Raw genomic sequence first — 18,987 nt, forward strand, 5'->3', positions numbered from 1 at the left:
ACAGAATCCAAAGGGTAGAAGCAAGCCGAGGTATCTTAGGAAGCAATGAAACCCACCTGAGGAATCACAAACCAATTGTCCCTAAAATTATGGTACCCTGAAATGGGGGGGACCAGGTAGACAAAGTGTTGTCATTTCTACATGGTGTGACCGAAACGTGTGCAATTCTCCTTAAATAAAAATCTGCAATGTGCACTTTATTCACATCTGAATTGTTTGGTTTGCAATTTTAAACTGTGGCACCAGGTGGTAAAGCAAAGAAAAATGTGTATTTGTCCCAGACATTATAGAGGGCACTATATAACATAAACATACTTTTCTGAAATTAGCCCCCAAAGATTCACCATAACATTAGCATTCATGATGATGTTACACATGTTATAGAAACTCTTAAATTAATTCTAATGATCTATGAAGACATAAAACTGGACGAACACCCATTTGGATGAGCGGTGGAAGACGTTCAAAAGCTGTCTTCTGTAAGAAGAAAAGAGACCATCTTTTCCTAAAGGAAAGCCGATCTCATTTGATAAAAGGAATCATTTCTTTCTTGAACTTAAAGAACTGTTTAATGCTGTTGCAGATATAATTTCTTTATGCCATACGTCCCCATTTCCAATACAGCAGGGGTTGGCACTGATGCTTTACAGACCCAGCATCCTGAATTTGAATCCTGCACTTGGTTGCCATCTGTGCATGGGAGAGAAATCTTGTGTACCTTAAGAAAAAGCCACACAGACACCAGGAGAACATGCAAGCAGACTCCACACACCAAATTAACCAGGTTACTGAATTCAAAGCCAGGATCCTGGACCACTGAGGCAGAAGTACTAACAACTGCTCCAATGTCCTGGACAACAATAATACATTTTTTTCAAAGAGCTCAAAGCACTTCATAAACACTCCAAAGAGAATATGAATATAAGAAAAGGATACAGCCAAGTCTCAAATTTAAGCTGTCCTGTCCAAAGGCAAGTTCCTCAAAACAAGACCTGAAATCAATGGAAGTGTACAATTGAGGAAACGCATCCTCCTTAATGAAAGTGTCTCTGTGATATGTCATTTGGTATGACACCAATGTGTATGACATGCCATCCGCTGGAATGACAAATGCAACATATTGTAGTTTATTACTACATGCATTACAAAATACATTCCAATAGATGATGCACTGCAAAGGTTAACACTGACTATGCTGAGGTCTGGGACGATTATCTAGACTTCGGCCCATCTCAGACGGGTAGCACAGATAGTACTGTGGGGTCAGGAAGAATTTAAAGAGCAATGCTGCTAAAAAGGCAGTTTGCATCTTTTCTACAGTTTCGGATTTCTACAATTCTTTCTGTCATGTGCTGAGAGAAACAAATACATAAAACTACAAAGAAAACACAGAGGTGGATTTTAGCAATCAGTTTTAAACAGTGCCTTTCACCGCACAGACCTGTAATAATGGCTTATGTCTTCATTATCAAACTAACTTAAAAAAGAGCCAACACAATAGACCTTGCCAAACATCACCAACTGCTCAGTAATTTTCCAATCCAATTATCTGTCAGAGTGAAAATCGCTGTTTTCTACAGTTTATTATTAACTGTGTACATATTTTCAGCATGAAGACAAGAAGTTTTTCTTTAACCTTGCCCTATGCTGTATACTGCATTTGGCTAACTCTCTTTAATATTCATCTATCATTTCTAACATGAGAGAAATGTAAAAAAAAAATCACCTTTGTATTCCCTTTAGAGCAACATTGAAGTAGAGGTCATCGGCCCTGTCCCACTTATTGTGAGTTTGCTGAAGACTACTTTGAGATAATAAATTGAAAAGAAGCTGTCCTTTAATTGGCACTACCAGTTTATTAAGGTTCAAACTCCAGATAGATAGATAGATAGATAGATAGATAGATAGATAGATAGATAGCAAAACAATGCCGAATTATTATTACTCTATGCTATTTTTGTCATTGTTTTAAACAGTACATACATTAATCATTAAAAGACGTCAATTTGCATAGCTGTTTTTTTTTCACGGTTGTTTGGAAGCGCTATAAACGTCATCGCAGAAATCTTGCCTGAGACTTGTGAATTCAAGCATGCAGCTTAATATATAACACGCGGAGCAAATACACGAACGAGATCGCGGCGCCGCCTTGTGACAAATCATAGACGCTACAACGTTGCATAATATTTTTTTTAAGACGAGCATCGAACACACAATTAGCGTGAAAGAATTAATTCGTGAATCCTAGAAAGCAAAATAAATAAATAAATACATACATACATACATACATACATAAATAAAGTTGAGCCTCGCTTGAAAAGCGCAATTACAAATTAACGGGTTACTGAAGAGGCAGACAGTGTGCCCGCCTGCCTTGTTCCTATTGGATGACTGACGACCGTGTTGACGGATCTGCGATCGTGTATTGGTCCTGAAGAGTTTGCAATCAAAAAGGCAACCTTGGGTAAAGAGAATGATGCTTCACATAGCTGGGGCGGTGAATACTGTCCTCAAATCGGGGGGTCTGGTGTTTTAGGTAACTGCGAGTGAAATTAAGGATCAGCTTCAAACGAAGATGGTACGTTATGCTCAAACACTGAACTGTTTTGTATATGTGTATAGTCAGGTGCATGATAGGCAAGCAAATTTCAGCGAGTGTGTATGCGTGTATTCTTATCTTATTTATACATGTCTTTATTTATTTATTTTTTCGTTTCAGTATGGCTTTGTGAATCACGCACTTGAACTCCTCGTGTTACGAAATTATGGACCTGAGGTGTGGGAAGACATCAAGTGAGTAAAAAAACAAAACAAACGATGCCCTCTTTACACTTTTAACAGAACTGATTTCGGCAAAACAAATGCCGCCAAACCTGACTGTAGGCACGCAATGCGCGTCTCAAACCGCAGCTTTGGAGGACTGAAACGACAAGACATGGGGCAGCGCCGGCTTGTACTGACAGCTTGTGAGGAGATTTCAGTAATAGCAGTAGTCGTTCAGCGGGGCTTCTTATTAAAGCAACATAGGGAATAACTAGGCTAAAGGTCTCCGTGATCCGCTGGTTGTAATTAGTCCGTGCGCAATTTTATTTCGTGTACATTGCACCATTTTGAGGAGACAGAAGGCATCCGAGCCGCACTAGATACAAGGCAGGAACCAATACTGGATACGATTCCACTCCTTAAAAGGCGGAAGCCAGTTCAACAGACATTTTTGATTCATGAGAGTAATAATGAATCACTGGAGCAAATTAGTGTAAGAATATAAGAAATTAGATACTGTAAACAAGAGGAGACCATTCAGTCCGTTTCTTTAGCTAATAGCTAAGCTGCCCCAATATCTCATCTGCACTATTAAAGTGCAGTGAAGCTGCACTATTAAAGTGCAGTGAAGTGAAGGTGCCAGGGTGGCTCTTCAGAGCGAACCTTTATTTATTTGAAGCCACAACAGTCTCCATTCAGTAAATAACCAACAGATCATAACAGATTTGTGAAATATGAACGGGTTCTGATTTTAAAATGACTTTTGCTGCATATATAGGTAACACAGGCTAAATCCAGTTTTTCTTAATCCTTTAGTGTCCTGCTAGGTAGCCATACTATACATTAATGATTTCTGGATTTTTCTACACATTAGGAAGTTTTTCCAGGCACAAAGTACCAACTTCATTTGTAAGAAGCCATCGGAGAATTAAATGGTGCTTTGTTAAGCAATAGGGCTATGAGGAACCACGCAACCCAATAAAAAACCATTAAGTGCCATTGAACCAGAATGTTTAAGAGTGCAGATACATCTTAAAGGATGTAAGGGGTACTGCTTCAACTCCATGTCTTGGTAGTTTGTTTGATTCCCACAACACAAGTGTTAAATGGCTTCAGTCCTAGATACAGGTCAGGTCAGGTCAGGTTGGGGAACATGCACTGGAAAATGTCACATATGAGATAAATGTATTCCTTTAAGAAGAAGAAGACTTTACATTTATATAGCGCTTTTCTCACTACTCAAAGTGTTTTACATAATGAGTGGGGAGCCACTTGAACCACCACTAATATGCAGCATCCATCTGGATGATGCAATGGCAGCCATTTTTGCACCAGTACTTTCAACACACACAAGTTATTAGGTGGTGGGAGAAATAGTTACCCAGTTAGGGACAGGGGATGATTAGGGGGGCCACAATGACCAGGCTGTGGTGAACATCGGGAAACACCCTACTCTTTTCTATGAAAAATGCCCTTGAATATTTTTATGACCACGCAGAGTCAGAACCTCAGTTTTAAGTCTCATCTGAAGGATGGAGCCAATTTTTACATCAGAGTGTCCTTGTCACTGCACTCGGGCAGTGGGATCCACTAACATACCACAAGATAAACGCCCCCTGCTGGCTTAAACCAACACCTCTTCCAACAGCAAACCCAAGTTTTTCCCAGATGGTCTTCCCATCCAAGTACATGCCGGGTCCAAATATGTTTAGCTTCAGGTGGATTACCTGTTCTGAGGTGTGTGTAATATGGATTTAGGCGACATCCTGCTTTCTACTCAGAGGGTCCTTTTGTGATTTGCTTTTGTACCCATTGTTTAAGCATGTTGGGGCAGCTTAGCTATTAGCTAAACAATCGGACCTGATAGACTAGATGGCCTCCTCTTGTTTGTCAAATTTCCTGTTTCTTATATGGAGGCAGAACCTCTATGTTTTACCCACTTGGTTCTGGGGTTCGTCAGCGGTGTGTTTTTGCTCCTACTCTGTTCAATGCTTGCATGGACTGGGTGTTGGGCAAGGTTGTGGGGTCCAGTTGTTGTAGGGTATCTGTTGGTATAGAGAGACTCACTGATTTTGACTTTGCTGACGATGCTGTGTTATTTGCGGAGTCAATGGAGGCTCTGATCGGGATCGAGAGACTGAGCGAGGAGTCTGAGTGTCTGGGGTTGCGAGTGTCTTGATAAAAAACAACAAACAGGCCTTTAATGACCTCTTGGGCACGGCCATCAGCAGTGTGTCTGTCTGCAGAGAGAGTGTCGACCTCGTCGAGAGGTTTAGTTACCTTGGCAGTGACATTCATGTCTCTGGTGACTCTTCCTATGAAGTCAGTAGACAAATTGGGAGAGCATGAGGGGTCATGAGGTGACTGGAAAGGGGTGTGTGGTGATCCTGATATCTCCGCAAAAGGACGAAGGTACAAGTCTTCAGAGTTCTGGTGTTTCCTATCTTGCTGTATGGTTGTGAGAGACGGAGGCTATGCAGTGACTTGAGAAGAAGACTGGACTCCTTGAGTACTGTGTCTCTTCAGGTACTGCTGGTCCGACTTTGTGTTGCTCATAGAGTCCCAAATGAGGCACATTACCTACATTGTGAGCGAGCGTCAGTTACGGCACTACAGCCATGTGGCTTGATTTCCCGAGGGTGATTCGGCTCACAGGATCCTCATTGTTGAGAACCTGTGTGGCAGGACCAGGCCAAGGGGACACCCACGTAACACCTGGCAGATAGAGGGTCATTCCTGGAGGGTTGGACAGGACCATGTGTTTGCCTTAGGGGGGTTTGCCAACCAGGATCCCAAGCTGTTTCGTCATGTGGTGGATGCGGTACCAGTGCATGCTCCCTAACCTGACCTTATCTATTGGTTCAAAACTAGGCTAGCATTTTGTTTAATTGTACAGTCGGACCTCCATATCCGTGGGGGATTGGTTCCAGGACCCCACACAGATACCAAAATCTGCAGATGCTCAAGTCTCTCATATTAAATGATGTAATATTTACGTATACCTATGTTATCTCTAGATTTCTTTTAGTACCAAGTACAATGTAACTATTTTACTATATTGTTTACGGAATAATGATTTCAGCAAGCAACATGCCACTTTTCAAAAGATCAAAAAATTTAATTTTCTCATCAAGAGATAGCATTTTATGCTCCCTTTTAGCCTTTGATGGGTTGCTTTGAGCACTTTATTGCTGTTTAGGAGCCATTGTCTTCACAGAAACAAGGGATGGATGCAGATTAACATCATACCCAGGACAGAGAAATTGCAGGTTAAGGGTCTTGCTCAAGGGCCCAACAGAGCAGAGTCCCTTTTGACATTTACAGGATTTGAACCGGCAACATTTCGATTGTCAGTGCAGATCCCTAGCCTCAGAGCCACCACTCCGCTACTAAAGTAGGACTCGTAAATTTCCTCAGTGTCCACTGTTGGCTTACATTTCCCAATATTCCCTATGGGTATCCATAGCGATATCAAAGTCCAGGCGGCCTAGTTTATAACATTGTGCATAGAATTCACAATAAAACACGATGTACGGATGAAAGTGGAAATGTGCGTACGCACAAAACAATTCAGATGCATGAAACTGTGCGTAAGCCAACTTCCACACACTTCAGCTACATAAATCCCAGTCAGTGTGAAAAGTAACGCATGTGCTCGTGCCTACCATCCAACCCCGACTCCTCCCAGAATTTTGCATATTTTAATATGCAAATCAATATAAATATCACTTTCCCCATTTAGTGTTTGGTAAAAGACAATTGCAAAAGCACATGAAGAAAAGAATTTCAGTGAAGGTGAAGTGGAGGCAAGGAAAAACATACTATTTGTTGGCTTAAGCAGAGGTATAAACAACAAAAGGAAGTTGATTGAGTGATACACTCGAAAAGTTAAAGTTTAGAAAGTCACGCAGAGCCCGAAATAAAAAAGAAGTGGTCAGATATCAAAGTCTCCAAGAAAAGGCGAGTCGTAGCCCACCGTCTGAGAGTCGAATACAGTGTCGAAATGTCCCCTTTATTCTCGTACTTTATTTTGTCATTAAAGTAGAATGTAGTAAACTTAAAATCAATGCTAAATTTAGTAGAGTTTCTCAGATTCCATCATAACTAAAGTAGCACAAAGTTAAATGCTTTGTATTGTATGTGTTCTAAGTGCTTTTTGTGTGTGAATCAATACATGCTTCTTAAACGGGCTTTCTCTTATGCCGACAGGACACAGAATACATTATATTCATGATATTACAGAATTTAAATACTAAAATGTATACCTGGTATCATTCTCATGATGATAGGAACTAAAGCATGTATTAAACATGGGAACACAGTGGCGCAGTGGTAGCGATGAGCTGGCGCCCCATCCAGAGATTGTTCCTGCCTCCCGCAAGATGCTTACTGCACCGTGCGTGACCTCCGATGAAATAATTTACTGCAGCAGTGCTGCCGCTTTCAAATGTGCTAACCTTCAATTCCTGTCCTTCCCTTTCTTTCTTAACAGTTTATGAAACTCCAATTTCAGTTTAACATTTTGCCTTTTTTCTTTGCAAGTCTCTGTGTTCCATAATTTGATAATGTCTTTTGTGTTTAGTTTAATGGGCTGCGGTACCATGGGAAGTGTAAAAATGGAAACCGCTTCCTAAATTGGCAATTAGTAGTGCTTAGGTAGGGTAGGTGAGTGAGAAGCAGCTTTCCTTTCTTAAATGAGATGATTGCCTGAGAATGGGGTCTATCGATCTACAGAGTAGATCAAGAGTGCTTTGTGCAAGCAGAGTTAGATAACTGAAGAGCAGTGTGGTGGTTCTGCAATTAGCTGCCATATAAGAGTTGGGGGTGTGTGTGTGAATTGTATTCATTTTATCACCCTGGCACTTACAATTATGCTTTTGTCACCTTTGCTTAGAGGAGGTTGGCACCAGAGGCATTTTAGCTTTGATAAAATGCAAACTTTTAAAGAGTCTTAAAAACCAAGGTATTTTATCTGTACTGTTATGGTCCGATTGATCAAAGCACTGATTAATACTCCTTCCATCAACACAACAGTAATAAACACCCTGGTGTTCCCCAACTGCAGTATAAACTGATGATGTTCTAACCCAGTGCAAAATGTCAGAGCCAATTCCTCTGCTCACTTTGCCACTTTGCCAAGTCTGATCTTTATACAATTTGTTGAAGTGCTTTCCTGGTTTTGTTAATAGTTTGTAAATTGCTATAAAATATGTTGACAGGAGGGAAGCCCAGCTGGATGTGGAAGGTCAGTTTCTGGTCCGAATCATTTATGAAGATGCCAAAACCTACGACCTGGTCGCTGCAGCAAGTAAAGTGCTCAGTAAGTATAAAGATGTGATAAAGGTCATAATATTAAAATGGAGGAGCCAACGGGATGTGAGGAAGATGATAGCATTTGATGTCTAGAGATGCAGACAAATTCATTGGATTCAAAAACTGCTGTATGTCTCCTGAAAAGTGATGAAATGAAAAGGAAGTGTCTCCTTTATACCCACATGCCTTTGATATGTCATTGAGTAAAGCAAAGCAAGTGTGACAAGAGATCAAGTATTGCTTATTATACAAAGATATTCTAAAATGACCTGAAAACATTTATTGGGAGCCCCAGAAACAACTGGATTTGAGTGATTTTTCAAGTTAGCTGTGTTCTTGAATTTGTATTTCATGTCTCCAATCATGCAATCTGTCATTCAGCCAATTTAAATGGAGAAATGTCGTAACTCTGTTGGTGTCATCGTGTGTCCCACACTGAACATGGACCAGAGTGAAAGCAAAGGAGAGAGCTGTCTGAGGAGATCAGAAAGAAAATGACAACAGCTAGAAGACCATCATCTCCAGGCAGCTTGATGTTCCTGTGACAACAGTTGCAAATATTATTAATAAGTTGAAGGTTCATGGGACTGTAGCTAACCTTCCTGGATGCGGCCTCAAGAGGAAAATCAACCCCAGAATGGGCAGTGAGAATGGTATATAATAAGCCAAGGACAACTTCCAAAGACATTCAAGCTGAACTCCAAGATCAAGGTCCAGCAGTGTCTCATTGCAGCATTTGTCACTTTTTTAGTGACAGTGGGCTCAATAGAAGAAGACCCAGGAGGACTCCACTGTTGAAAGATAAACTTTGAAAGACCAGACTGGAATTTGCTAAAAGGCATATTGACAAGCCACAATGCTCCTGGGAGAACATCCTTTGGACAGATGAGGCAAAACTGGAGCTTTTTGGCAAAACATATCAGCTCTGTGTCCACAGATGAAAAAATGAAGCTTTTAAAGAAAAGAACACCAGACCTACTATGAAACATGGAGGAGGATCTCTTATGTTTTGGGGCTGCTTTGCTGCATCTGGCACGGGGTGTCTTGAGTCTGTGCAGTGAACAATGAAATCTCAAGACTATCAAGACATTCTAGAATGGCACGTACCATCCAGTGTCAGAAAGCTCTGTCTCAGTCAAAGTCATGGGTCCTCCAACAAGATAATGAGCCAGAACACACAGTGAAAAGCACCCAAGAATGGCTAAGAACAAAACATTGGACTATTCTGAAGTGGCCTTCTATGAGCCCTGATTTGAAATCTATGGAACATTTATGGAAAGAACTGAAAGATGCAGTCTGGAGAAGACCCCTGTTCAAAGCTGACACAGCTGGATCAGTTTGTTCAGAACAAGTGGGTTAAGAGACCTGTGGACAGGTGCAGACGTCTCATGGAGAGCTCCAGGAATCGCTTGTGTGCAGTGATGGCAAACTCTAAAGGTTGGGCATCCAAATATGAGGTTAAGAGTCTCATCATTTTTGTCCATGCCATTTTAATTTTTGTTACTATTTGAAATATTCTATTGAATAGCAAAGTTTGATTTTTGTTAAGTACAACATTAGCAATGGTGGGTGCCAATTACTTTTGTCAGTTTCAAGTTATATCATAATTGTGGGCTCTTGTTTTTTTGTGGAGGGGTGCCAACAAATTTGTCCACATGTCTACTGCTAGTAGGCCACAACATTTTAAGAACAGAATATCGGAGACCATTGATGACATAGTGAATGGAATAATACTGCTTAAAATCAAGGGGAGTGTACTACTGGAACACTTTTGAAATATAAACCACTGGGTCATTTGGATCATCTCTATTTTATGTTTTTCTTTCAACAGAAATTAATGCTGGTGACATTCTACAGATGTTTGGGAAAATGTTTTTTGAGTTTTGCCAAGAGTCTGGCTATGACACAATCCTGCGTGTTCTGGGATCAAACGTCCGTGAATTTTTACAGGTAAAGAGATTATCAAGGAATGCCTTTAATGTTCAATACATGTTATGTGCTTACAGTGCTTTTATTCTTATTTCATTTATGTCATTTCATTTTGTAATCCATTTAATCCAGACCATGGGGAGAATATGGTCACACCCATCCCAACTAGAATAGGGCACAAGGCAGGAACAAACCCTGGACAGGGTGCCAATCCATCACAGGGCCACCACACACACACCCCCCAGACCAATTTAGTGTCACCCATTCACCTAACCTGCATATCTTTGGACTGTGAGAGGAAGCCGCAGCACCCTGAGGAAACCCACACAGACACGGGGAGAACATGCAGACTCCATGTAGAGAGCACCAGGGAGGCAAGTCCTGGTCTCCTTACTATGAGGCAGCAGTGCTGCCACTATACCATCATGATACATCTTCATCATCTAAGAAATGTGCAGAAGCTATGAAAAGGCCAATAAAATTTTAGGTTAATTCGTTAAATCCGTCCTTAATAAATTAAGGAATATTATGCTCAATCTATGTCGTGTACTAGTGAGACCACCTCTGGAGTATTGTTGTGTGCAGTTCCGGTCACCATGCTACAAGAAAGACATAGCAGCACTGGAAGTTGTCCATTGTGAGAATGATCAGGTGAATCCCAGGACTTAAGGGCAACCTGGGAGGCAAACACTGGTCTCCTTACAGCAAGGCAGCATGCGCCACCAGTGTGCCGACAGGCCACCCTGTTGTACCTGGTGAACAAGACAAAGGAATTGTGTGTAAAACATCTGAGAGTAAGACTAGGAGATAAAAAAGTCAGGGAAGAGAATAACAGCAGATAATCAGAAAGCACAGTCTCAGCGATCATCACTCCCCTTTTTATTTGGATAATAAACTGCACTCTGGACTATGTGATATTTTTACAATGTGTTTATTTAATCACACTACTGGTCAAGTGTTTAATAACGCCCTCATTTTCCACCCATCCATTATCCAACCCTCTATATCCTAACTACAGGGTCACGGGGGTCTGCTGGAGCCAATCCCAGCCAAGACAGGGCGCAAGGCAGGAAACAAACCCCAGGCAGGGCGCCAGCCCACCGCAGGGCACACACACACACCCACATACCAAGCACACACTAGGGAGAATTTAGAATCGTCAATGCACCTAACCTGCAAGTCTTTGGACTGTGGGAGGAAAATGGAGCACCAGGAGGAAACCCACACAGACACGGGGAGAACATGCAAACTCCACACAGGGAGGACCCGGGAAGTGAACCCAGATGCCCTAACTGCGAGGCAGCAACGCTACCCACTGAGCCACCGTGCTGCCCCTCATCAAAATTTCGACATGAAATCTTTGGACGATTACAATATTTTCCCTATATGATAGAAAGTAAAAATACTATGCACTAAAAGTTCTTAAAAGTATTTCAACAAGATGGCAGATTTTTTTCTTTCAATTAAAACTAAAGATTTTTCGGTGACTATTTTGCAGTGTTACTTTCCATTGAAATTTAAGTCCAATGAATAACCTGAAGTGATAAAGAGGCAAGCATTAACTTCTTCTTCTTTCAACTGCTCCCGTTAGGGTTCGCCACAGCAGATCATCTTCTTCCATATCTTCCTGTCCTCTGCATCTTGTTCTGTCACACCCATCACCTGCATGTCCTCTCTCACTGCATCCATAAACCTTTGCTTAAGCCTTCCTCTTTTCCTCTTCCCTGGAAGCTCAATGGGCATCCGGTGTAAAATTTTGCCAAATTAATATGCGGAGAAAAATACAAAGGCAAGCATTAACTGCCAGCAGTTAAAAAAAAAAAGTTTAGGCTACTAAAAACTGAAAAATAATGTAATTTTTACAGTTATATAAACAGGCCATTTTAGTGAACAAGTAATGGGTTAACAGCTTATTGCTTTTCTGCAGCAATGGAACTGAAGTAAGCTTTAAAAGTTGATGGAAGCAATTCCTGCAGGTGTTCCAAATTGTGTTGATTACTTACAGACCATCTGTAAGTAAAGCAAGTGAGATAAGAGATCAAGTGTTGCTTATTCTACAAAGATATTCTGAAATGGCCCAGATACATTTGTTGGAATCCCCAGAAATAACTGTATTTGAGTGATTATTCAAGCTAGCTGTGTTCTTTATATTTGTATTTCATGTCTCCCATCGTGCAATTGGTCATTTAGCTGATTTAAATAAAGAAAAGTCGGAATCCTTCTGTTTGATGTCATCGTGTGTCCCACATTGAACATGGACTAGAGAAAGCAAAGGAGAAAGTTGTCTGAGGAGATCAGAAAGAAAATGATAGACAAGCATGTTAAAGACAGGCTAGAAGACCACCATCTCCAAACAGCTTGATGTTCCTGCCAGGACTATCAGTCAAAAATTTTAGAACACCTCCATTTTCCATCCATCCATCCATTATCCAACCCGCTATATCCTAACTCCAGGGTCACGGGGGTCTACTGGAGCCAATCCCAGCCAACACAGGGCGCAAGGCAGGAAGAAAACCCCAGGCAGGGCACCAGCCCACCGCAGATCCCCATTTTTCCAGTTAAAAAATTTCTGTTAAAATTTTAGTCTAGTGAATAACCTGAAATGATACAAAGGCAAGCATTAGCTGTTAGCAGTTTTTTTTTTTTAAAGAGTTTAGGTTACTTAAAACTGAAAAATAATGTAATTATTACATTTACTGTATATAAACAGGCCTTTATTAGTGAACAAGTAATGGGTTAACAGCTTATCGCTTTTTTGCAGCAACTGAAGTGAAGTAAGCTTTGAAAGATGATGGAAGCAATTCCTATAGGTGTCCCAGTTTTTGTTGATTACTTACAGACCATTTGTAAGTGAAGCAAGTGTGACAAGAGATCGAGTGTTGCTTATTCTACAAAGAAATTCTGAAATGGCACAGACACACTTGTTGGTACCACCAAGAAATAACTGGATTTAGAAAAGCGCTATATAAATGCAAAGAATCATTATTATTATTATTATTATTGAGTGATTTTTCAAGCAATCTGTGCTTTTGAATTTTTATTTCATATCTCCCATCATGCAATCGCTCATTCAGCTAATTTAAACGGAGAAAAGTCAGAACTCTTCTGTTTGGTATCATCGTGTGTCCCACATTGAACATGGACCAGAGAAAGCAAAGGAGAGAGTCGTCTGAGGAGATCAGAAAAAAAAAAAAACGATAGACAAGCATGTTAAAGGCAATGGCTAGAAGACCACCATCCCCAAACAGCTTGATGTTCCTGCCAGGACTATCATTCAAAAGTTTTAGAACACCTCCATTTTTCTCGTTGAAAATTTTCTGTGGAAATTCAAGTCCATTGAATAATCTGAAATGATACAAAGGCAAGCATTAACTGCCAGAAGTTAAAAAAAAAAAGTTTAGGTTACTAAAAACTGAAAAATAATGTCAGTTTTACAGTTATATAAACAGGCCTTTATTAGGGAACAAATAATGAGTTAACAGCTGTGGCATATGGCCGGTCGTTTATCCCGGCCAATACCCCCAGGCCACCAGATGAAGCCCTCCCTGCAGCATGGAGGTGCCGCGAAGACCAGCAGGGAATCCTGGACAATGGAGTTTTTATCCACAGCCCTGCTGGATACCATGGGGGCCGCTAGAGGACACTGCAGGGAGGAACAAAGACTATTTGCCCTACGCCCTGGAAATATGTCTGAGTCACATGGACAAGAGGAATGATGTACTTCCGGGATTAAGAAGAAGACTTTATCAGACCCGGAAGTGACAGGAGATCACATGGAGTGGGGGGCTTAAAACACTTCCAGGTCATGGAATATAAAAGGACTATTGGAAATTCCAGACGTCAAGCTGGGCTGGGTGGAAGGGTGGCAACGCGTCTGGGAATGTGGAGGTTTGGTTTATTGTGTATTTGATAGTGTTTATGAGCATTGTGGAGTGGAGGGTGCTTTGTACACTGTGCAGTTCAAATAAAGTCAATTATTGGACTTTTACCTGGTGTTTGGCGTATAGTCTGAGGGTTCAAGGGAGGGATAGTGCCCCCTATCTGTCACACAGCTTATCACTTTTCTGCAGCAATGGAAGTGAAGTAAGCTTTGAAAGTTGATGGAAGCAATTCCTACAGGTGTCCCAAATATTGTTGATTACTTACACACCATCTGTCTCTTTAAAAGCAGTGTTGGAACAAACTGTGTTGCTACACCCTGTGAAGCATAATTTGGACAATACTGCACTGTATTTTGATATCATAATGGCGAGATATTAGTAATTAAACCAGAGGGGCAGACACTCTGTTATAACTCGTGAAAGTGTATGTCTTTCCTATAGAGAAATTGTAAAAAAAAATCCAGGGCATCAGTAAGTACAGTTTCCTACACCATCAGAAGGAACTTGGAAACTGGAAGAGACTCTGACAGGAAGAGGGCTGGTCGACCCAAAGCCACAACAAGCATTTGAGGGTCAACAGCTTGCGTCACAGGACAGGTCGAAGTAAGCAAGTGTCATTTTTAACTGTGAAGAGAAAACTTTGAGCTGCTGGTTTGACAGGTGAAGTGGCAGTTAAGAATGACATTTCTAACATGGTTGAAAGTTCTAGAAAATCCCAATTTTTCCACTTTTTGCCAAAGTTTAAGCAGCTTAATGTCTCATTGTACTCTGAAATTAGAATTTTCTATGTTTTAAAACTTTTGACATGAAATGATAAAATTTGCAATATCTCCTTCTGCTTTTTTAGAACTTAGATGCTCTTCATGACCATCTGGCCACAATATACCCAGGGATGCGAGCTCCATCCTTCAGATGCACGGATGCAGAAAAAGGGAACAACCTTATTTTACACTATTATTCTGAGAGAGATGGACTGCAGGATATTGTCATTGGCATCATCAAAACAGTTGCCCAACAAATCCATGGCACGGAAATAGAAATGAAGGTAACTTATTTAACAGAGTACTTATAATCTTGTGAAAAAGTAAGTGCACCCCAAGGATATTGGATCAAATCCAAATCATATTATGATAGATAGATAGATAGATAGATAGATAGATAGATAGATAGATAGATACTATATTAATCCCAAGGGGAAATTCACATACTTCAGCAGCAGCATACGGATAAAAGCAATATTAATTAAATAAAAATGCAGTGCAAGTTAAAAAATGCAAGGAGAGAGTGTGAGGCAGGTATAACAGTCTGTAATCTTGTGTAGTGTTAACGTTTATCCCCCCGGGTGGAAATGAAGAGTCGCATAGTGTGGAGGAGGAATGATCTCCTTAGTCTGTCAGTGGAGCAGGACAGTGACAGCAGTCAGGAGATGATCCTGTTCAGTGGATGCAGTGGATTCTCCATGATTGACAGGAGCCTGCTCAGCGCCCGTCGCTCTGCCACGGATGTCAAACTGTCCACCTCCGTGCCTACAATAGAGCCTGCCTTCCTCACCAGTTTGTCCAGGTGTGAGGTGTCCTTCTTCTTTATGCTGCCTCCCCAGCACACCACCGCGTAGAAGAGGGCGCTCGCCACAACCGTCTGATAGAACATCTGCAGCATCTTATTGCAGACACTGAAGGACGCCAGCCTTCTAAGAAAGTATAGCCGGCTCTGTCCTCTCTTGCACAGAGCATCAGGATTGGCAGTCCAATCCAGTTTATCATCCAGCTGCACTCCCAGGTATTTATAGGTCTGTACCCTCTGCACACAGTCACCTCTGATGATCATGGGGTCCATGAGGGGCCTGGGCCTCCTAAAATCCACCACCAGCTGCTTGGTTTTGCTGGTGTTCAGGTGTAAGTGGTTTGAGTCGCACCATTTAACAAAGTCCTTGATTAGCTTCCTATACTCCTCCTCCTGCCCACTCCTGATGCGGCCCACAATAGCAGTGTCATCAGCAAACTTTTGCATGTGGCAGGACTCCGAGTTGTATTAGAAGTCTGATGTATGTTGGCTGAACAGGACCGGAGAAAGTACAGTCCCCTGCGACGCTCCTGTGTTGCTGACCGCAATGTCAGACCTGCAGTTCCCAAGACACACATACTGAGTTCTGTCTGTAATATATTCCACGATCCATGCCACCAGGTATGAATCTACTCCCATCTCTGTCACTTTGTCCCTAAGGAGCAGAGGTTGGATGGTCTTGAAGGTGCTAGAGAAGTCCAGAAGCATAATTCTTACTGCACTACTGCCTCTGTCCAAGTGGGAGAAGGATCGATGTAACATACAAATGATGGCATCCTCCACTCCCACCTTCTCCTGGTATGCGCAATGCAGAGGGTCGAGGGTGTGGTGGACCTGTGGCCTCAGGTGGTGAAGCAGCAGCCGCTCCTTGATGTCACATGTGACGTCAGGGCGACAGGCCTGAAGTCATTCAGCTCACCAAGATGTGATACCTTTGGGACTGGGGTGATGCAAGATGTTTTCCAAAGCTTTGGGACTCTCCCCTGTTCCAGGCTCAAGTTAAAGTTGAGCTGTAGAGGACTCCCCAGCTCCAATGCATAGGCCTTCAGCAGTCGTGGCGTTACTCCTTCTGGACCCACTGCTTTGCTGGCACGAAGTCTCCTTAGCTCTCTGCTTACCTAGGCTACTGTAATTGTGGGTTGGGGAAAACTCTCTCCTATGCTGGTATCAGCAGAAGGATAGGTGGAGGGTGCAGTACTCTGAAGTGAGAGTGGGTTAGGGTGGTCAAACCTGTTAAAGAAGTTGTTCATCTGGTTTGCACTCTCCACTTCTCTCTCGATGGTGTCACCCCGCTTTGAGCTGCAGCCAGTGATGATCTTTATTCCATCCCACACTTCCTTCATGTTGTTATTCTGCAACTTTTGCTCCAGCTTTCTCCTGTACTTCACCTTTGCCGCCCTGAGCTGGACTCGGAGTTCCTTCTGCACGCGCTTGAGCTCATGCTGATCACTGCCTTTAAAAGCCCTTTTCTTCTGGTTCAAAAGGCCTTTGATATCACTTGTAATCCATGGCTTGTTGTTAGCATAGCAGCGTACTGTTCTTACTGGAACTACAATGTCCATACAGAAGTTAATGTAATCAGTTGTGCAGTCAACAACCTCTTCAATGTTCTCACTATGTGACCCCAGCAATATATCCCAGTCTGTAGTTCCAAAGCAGTCTCTCAGAGCCTGCTCTGCCTCAGGAGACCACTTCCTGAATGAGCGTGTGGTTGTAGGTAGCGCGGTCACTCTTGGTTTGTAGTGAGGCTGAAGCAGAACCAGGTTATGATCTGCTTTCCCAAGCGCAGGCAGCGGGGTGGCGCTGTGTGCATCCTTAACGTTTGCATACAGTAGGTCAATAGTCAATAGTTTTATTTCCCTGGGTGTTACAATCCATATAACTGGGAGAAGCAGTTAATGTTTTGTCTAGCGTCACTTGGTTAAAATCTCCAGTGATTAGCACAAGTGCCTCGGGGTGCTGTGTTTGTAGTTTAGTAACAGCAGCTTGGATGATGTTACCCGTTATCTTCACGTCTGCGCGAGGAGGGATGTAAACAATAACCACAGTGACATGTCCAAACTCTCTATTATTATGTGATATCATCTACTGTTAAATTCTACTCCGTACTTCTAAAATTTTTATTTGTATACTGTATTGAGGATGTGTTCTATTCTGTATATTGTATTGTATTGTACTGACCCCCTTCTTTTTGACACCCACTGCATGCCCAGCCTACCTGGGAAGGGGTCTCTCCTTGAACTGCCTTTCCCAAGGTTTCTTCCATTTTTTTTTTGGGAGTTTTTCCTTGTCTTCTTAGAGAGTCAAGGCTGGGGGGCTGTCAAGAGGCAGGGCCCGTTAAAGCCCATTGCGGCACTTCTTGTATGATTTTTGTGCTATACAAAAATAAATTGTATTGTATTGTATATTGATATGCCCATATCAGAGATGGGTAGACAGTTATGCAAAATGCCTACAAGAGTTCATTTCTGGTACAGGAGGCCAAGGGTGTACTTACTTTTCCCCCTAACAGACCATGACATCTATTGTTATTTTTGTTGAATAAAGGATTGTGCTTTTATTCAAGTATATTTTGTATACCTGTAGGCACTGTTTGCATGAAAATCTTCCTTTTGCCTGTAGAAATATGTTGAAAAAGTCAACAATTTTTCATGGGATATACTATATACATTTTCACCCAACTGTATGTTAAATCAATATTCAAAAAGTCCAGAACAGCAAAAGTCAATTCTTTTCTTACTTTACTTGTTTATAGTGTTTAATAATTTTGTAAACAAGCCGGTGCTGTCACCTTTACAGAGTGTTGTCTTTTGGGCAGAACCTGCAGGTTGACTCTTTAAATCACTCAAAATCAATTAATTTACCAGTTCCACAATTTTATTAAATTTTATATGACTTATTGATGATCTTAAGACATGCACTTCAGAAGATGCCTGCCTGGCCAGTACTCAGATGGGAGACCATCTAAGAAAAGCTTAGCTTGCTGCTGGTAGAGGTGTTGATGAGTCCAGCAGGTGGCACTTACTCTGTGGTCTGTGTGTGGTTCCCAAGGCCTCAGTGCAGTGACTGGGAGACTGTGCTAAAAAATGGCACCGTCCTTCTGATTAAACATAAAACTAAGGTCCTAACTCTCTGTGGTCATAAAAGATCTCTGAGCATCCTTCGTAAAGAGTGGGGTGTATCTCAATGTTCAGGTTAAATTTCCCTCCGTGGCCTAGTCATTCTGGATCCATATTCATCCCCTGTCCCTCCGTGGCCTAGTCATTCTGGATCCATATTCATCCCCTGTCTCTGATTGGCTGTTTCTTTTTTTTTATTTTTATTAATTTTATTACAATCCATACAAAGCAATCAAGTTTTTACAAAAAGAAAAATTAAGTTAAGAACAGATCGATCCCCACCCTGAGAGAGAGAGAGCAAGCCAAACGGCGTTAAATTTAAGGCTTGTAAACATACCTAAATTAATAAATTCTCTGTGCTTTATGAACTTATTTTAAAATATTACTGATTAGATCCTGCCATGTTTTGAAAAAAGTCT

General features: G+C 41.6%; 1 protein-coding gene across 2 annotated transcripts in view; it reads left to right on the forward strand.

The window, feature by feature from the left end:
* Positions 1 to 2,443: 2,443 nt before the first annotated feature.
* gucy1b1 (guanylate cyclase 1 soluble subunit beta 1) overlaps positions 2,444 to 18,987 on the forward strand; it is a 60,318-nt gene continuing 43,774 nt past the window's right edge. The window contains exons 1-5 of one of the 2 annotated variants that reach the window (XM_039750292.1): positions 2,444 to 2,578; positions 2,720 to 2,793; positions 7,983 to 8,083; positions 9,908 to 10,026; positions 14,734 to 14,931. In XM_039750292.1, coding sequence (XP_039606226.1) covers positions 2,576 to 2,578; positions 2,720 to 2,793; positions 7,983 to 8,083; positions 9,908 to 10,026; positions 14,734 to 14,931 — 495 coding nt within the window. In that variant the 5' untranslated portion in view covers positions 2,444 to 2,575. The remainder of the gene's footprint in view (positions 2,579 to 2,719; positions 2,794 to 7,982; positions 8,084 to 9,907; positions 10,027 to 14,733; positions 14,932 to 18,987) is intronic. The other variant, XM_039750291.1, reaches the window with a different exon arrangement.

Source organism: Polypterus senegalus, chromosome 4 (assembly GCF_016835505.1).
Source record: "Polypterus senegalus isolate Bchr_013 chromosome 4, ASM1683550v1, whole genome shotgun sequence".
Taxonomy (NCBI): Eukaryota; Metazoa; Chordata; class Cladistia; order Polypteriformes; family Polypteridae; genus Polypterus; species Polypterus senegalus.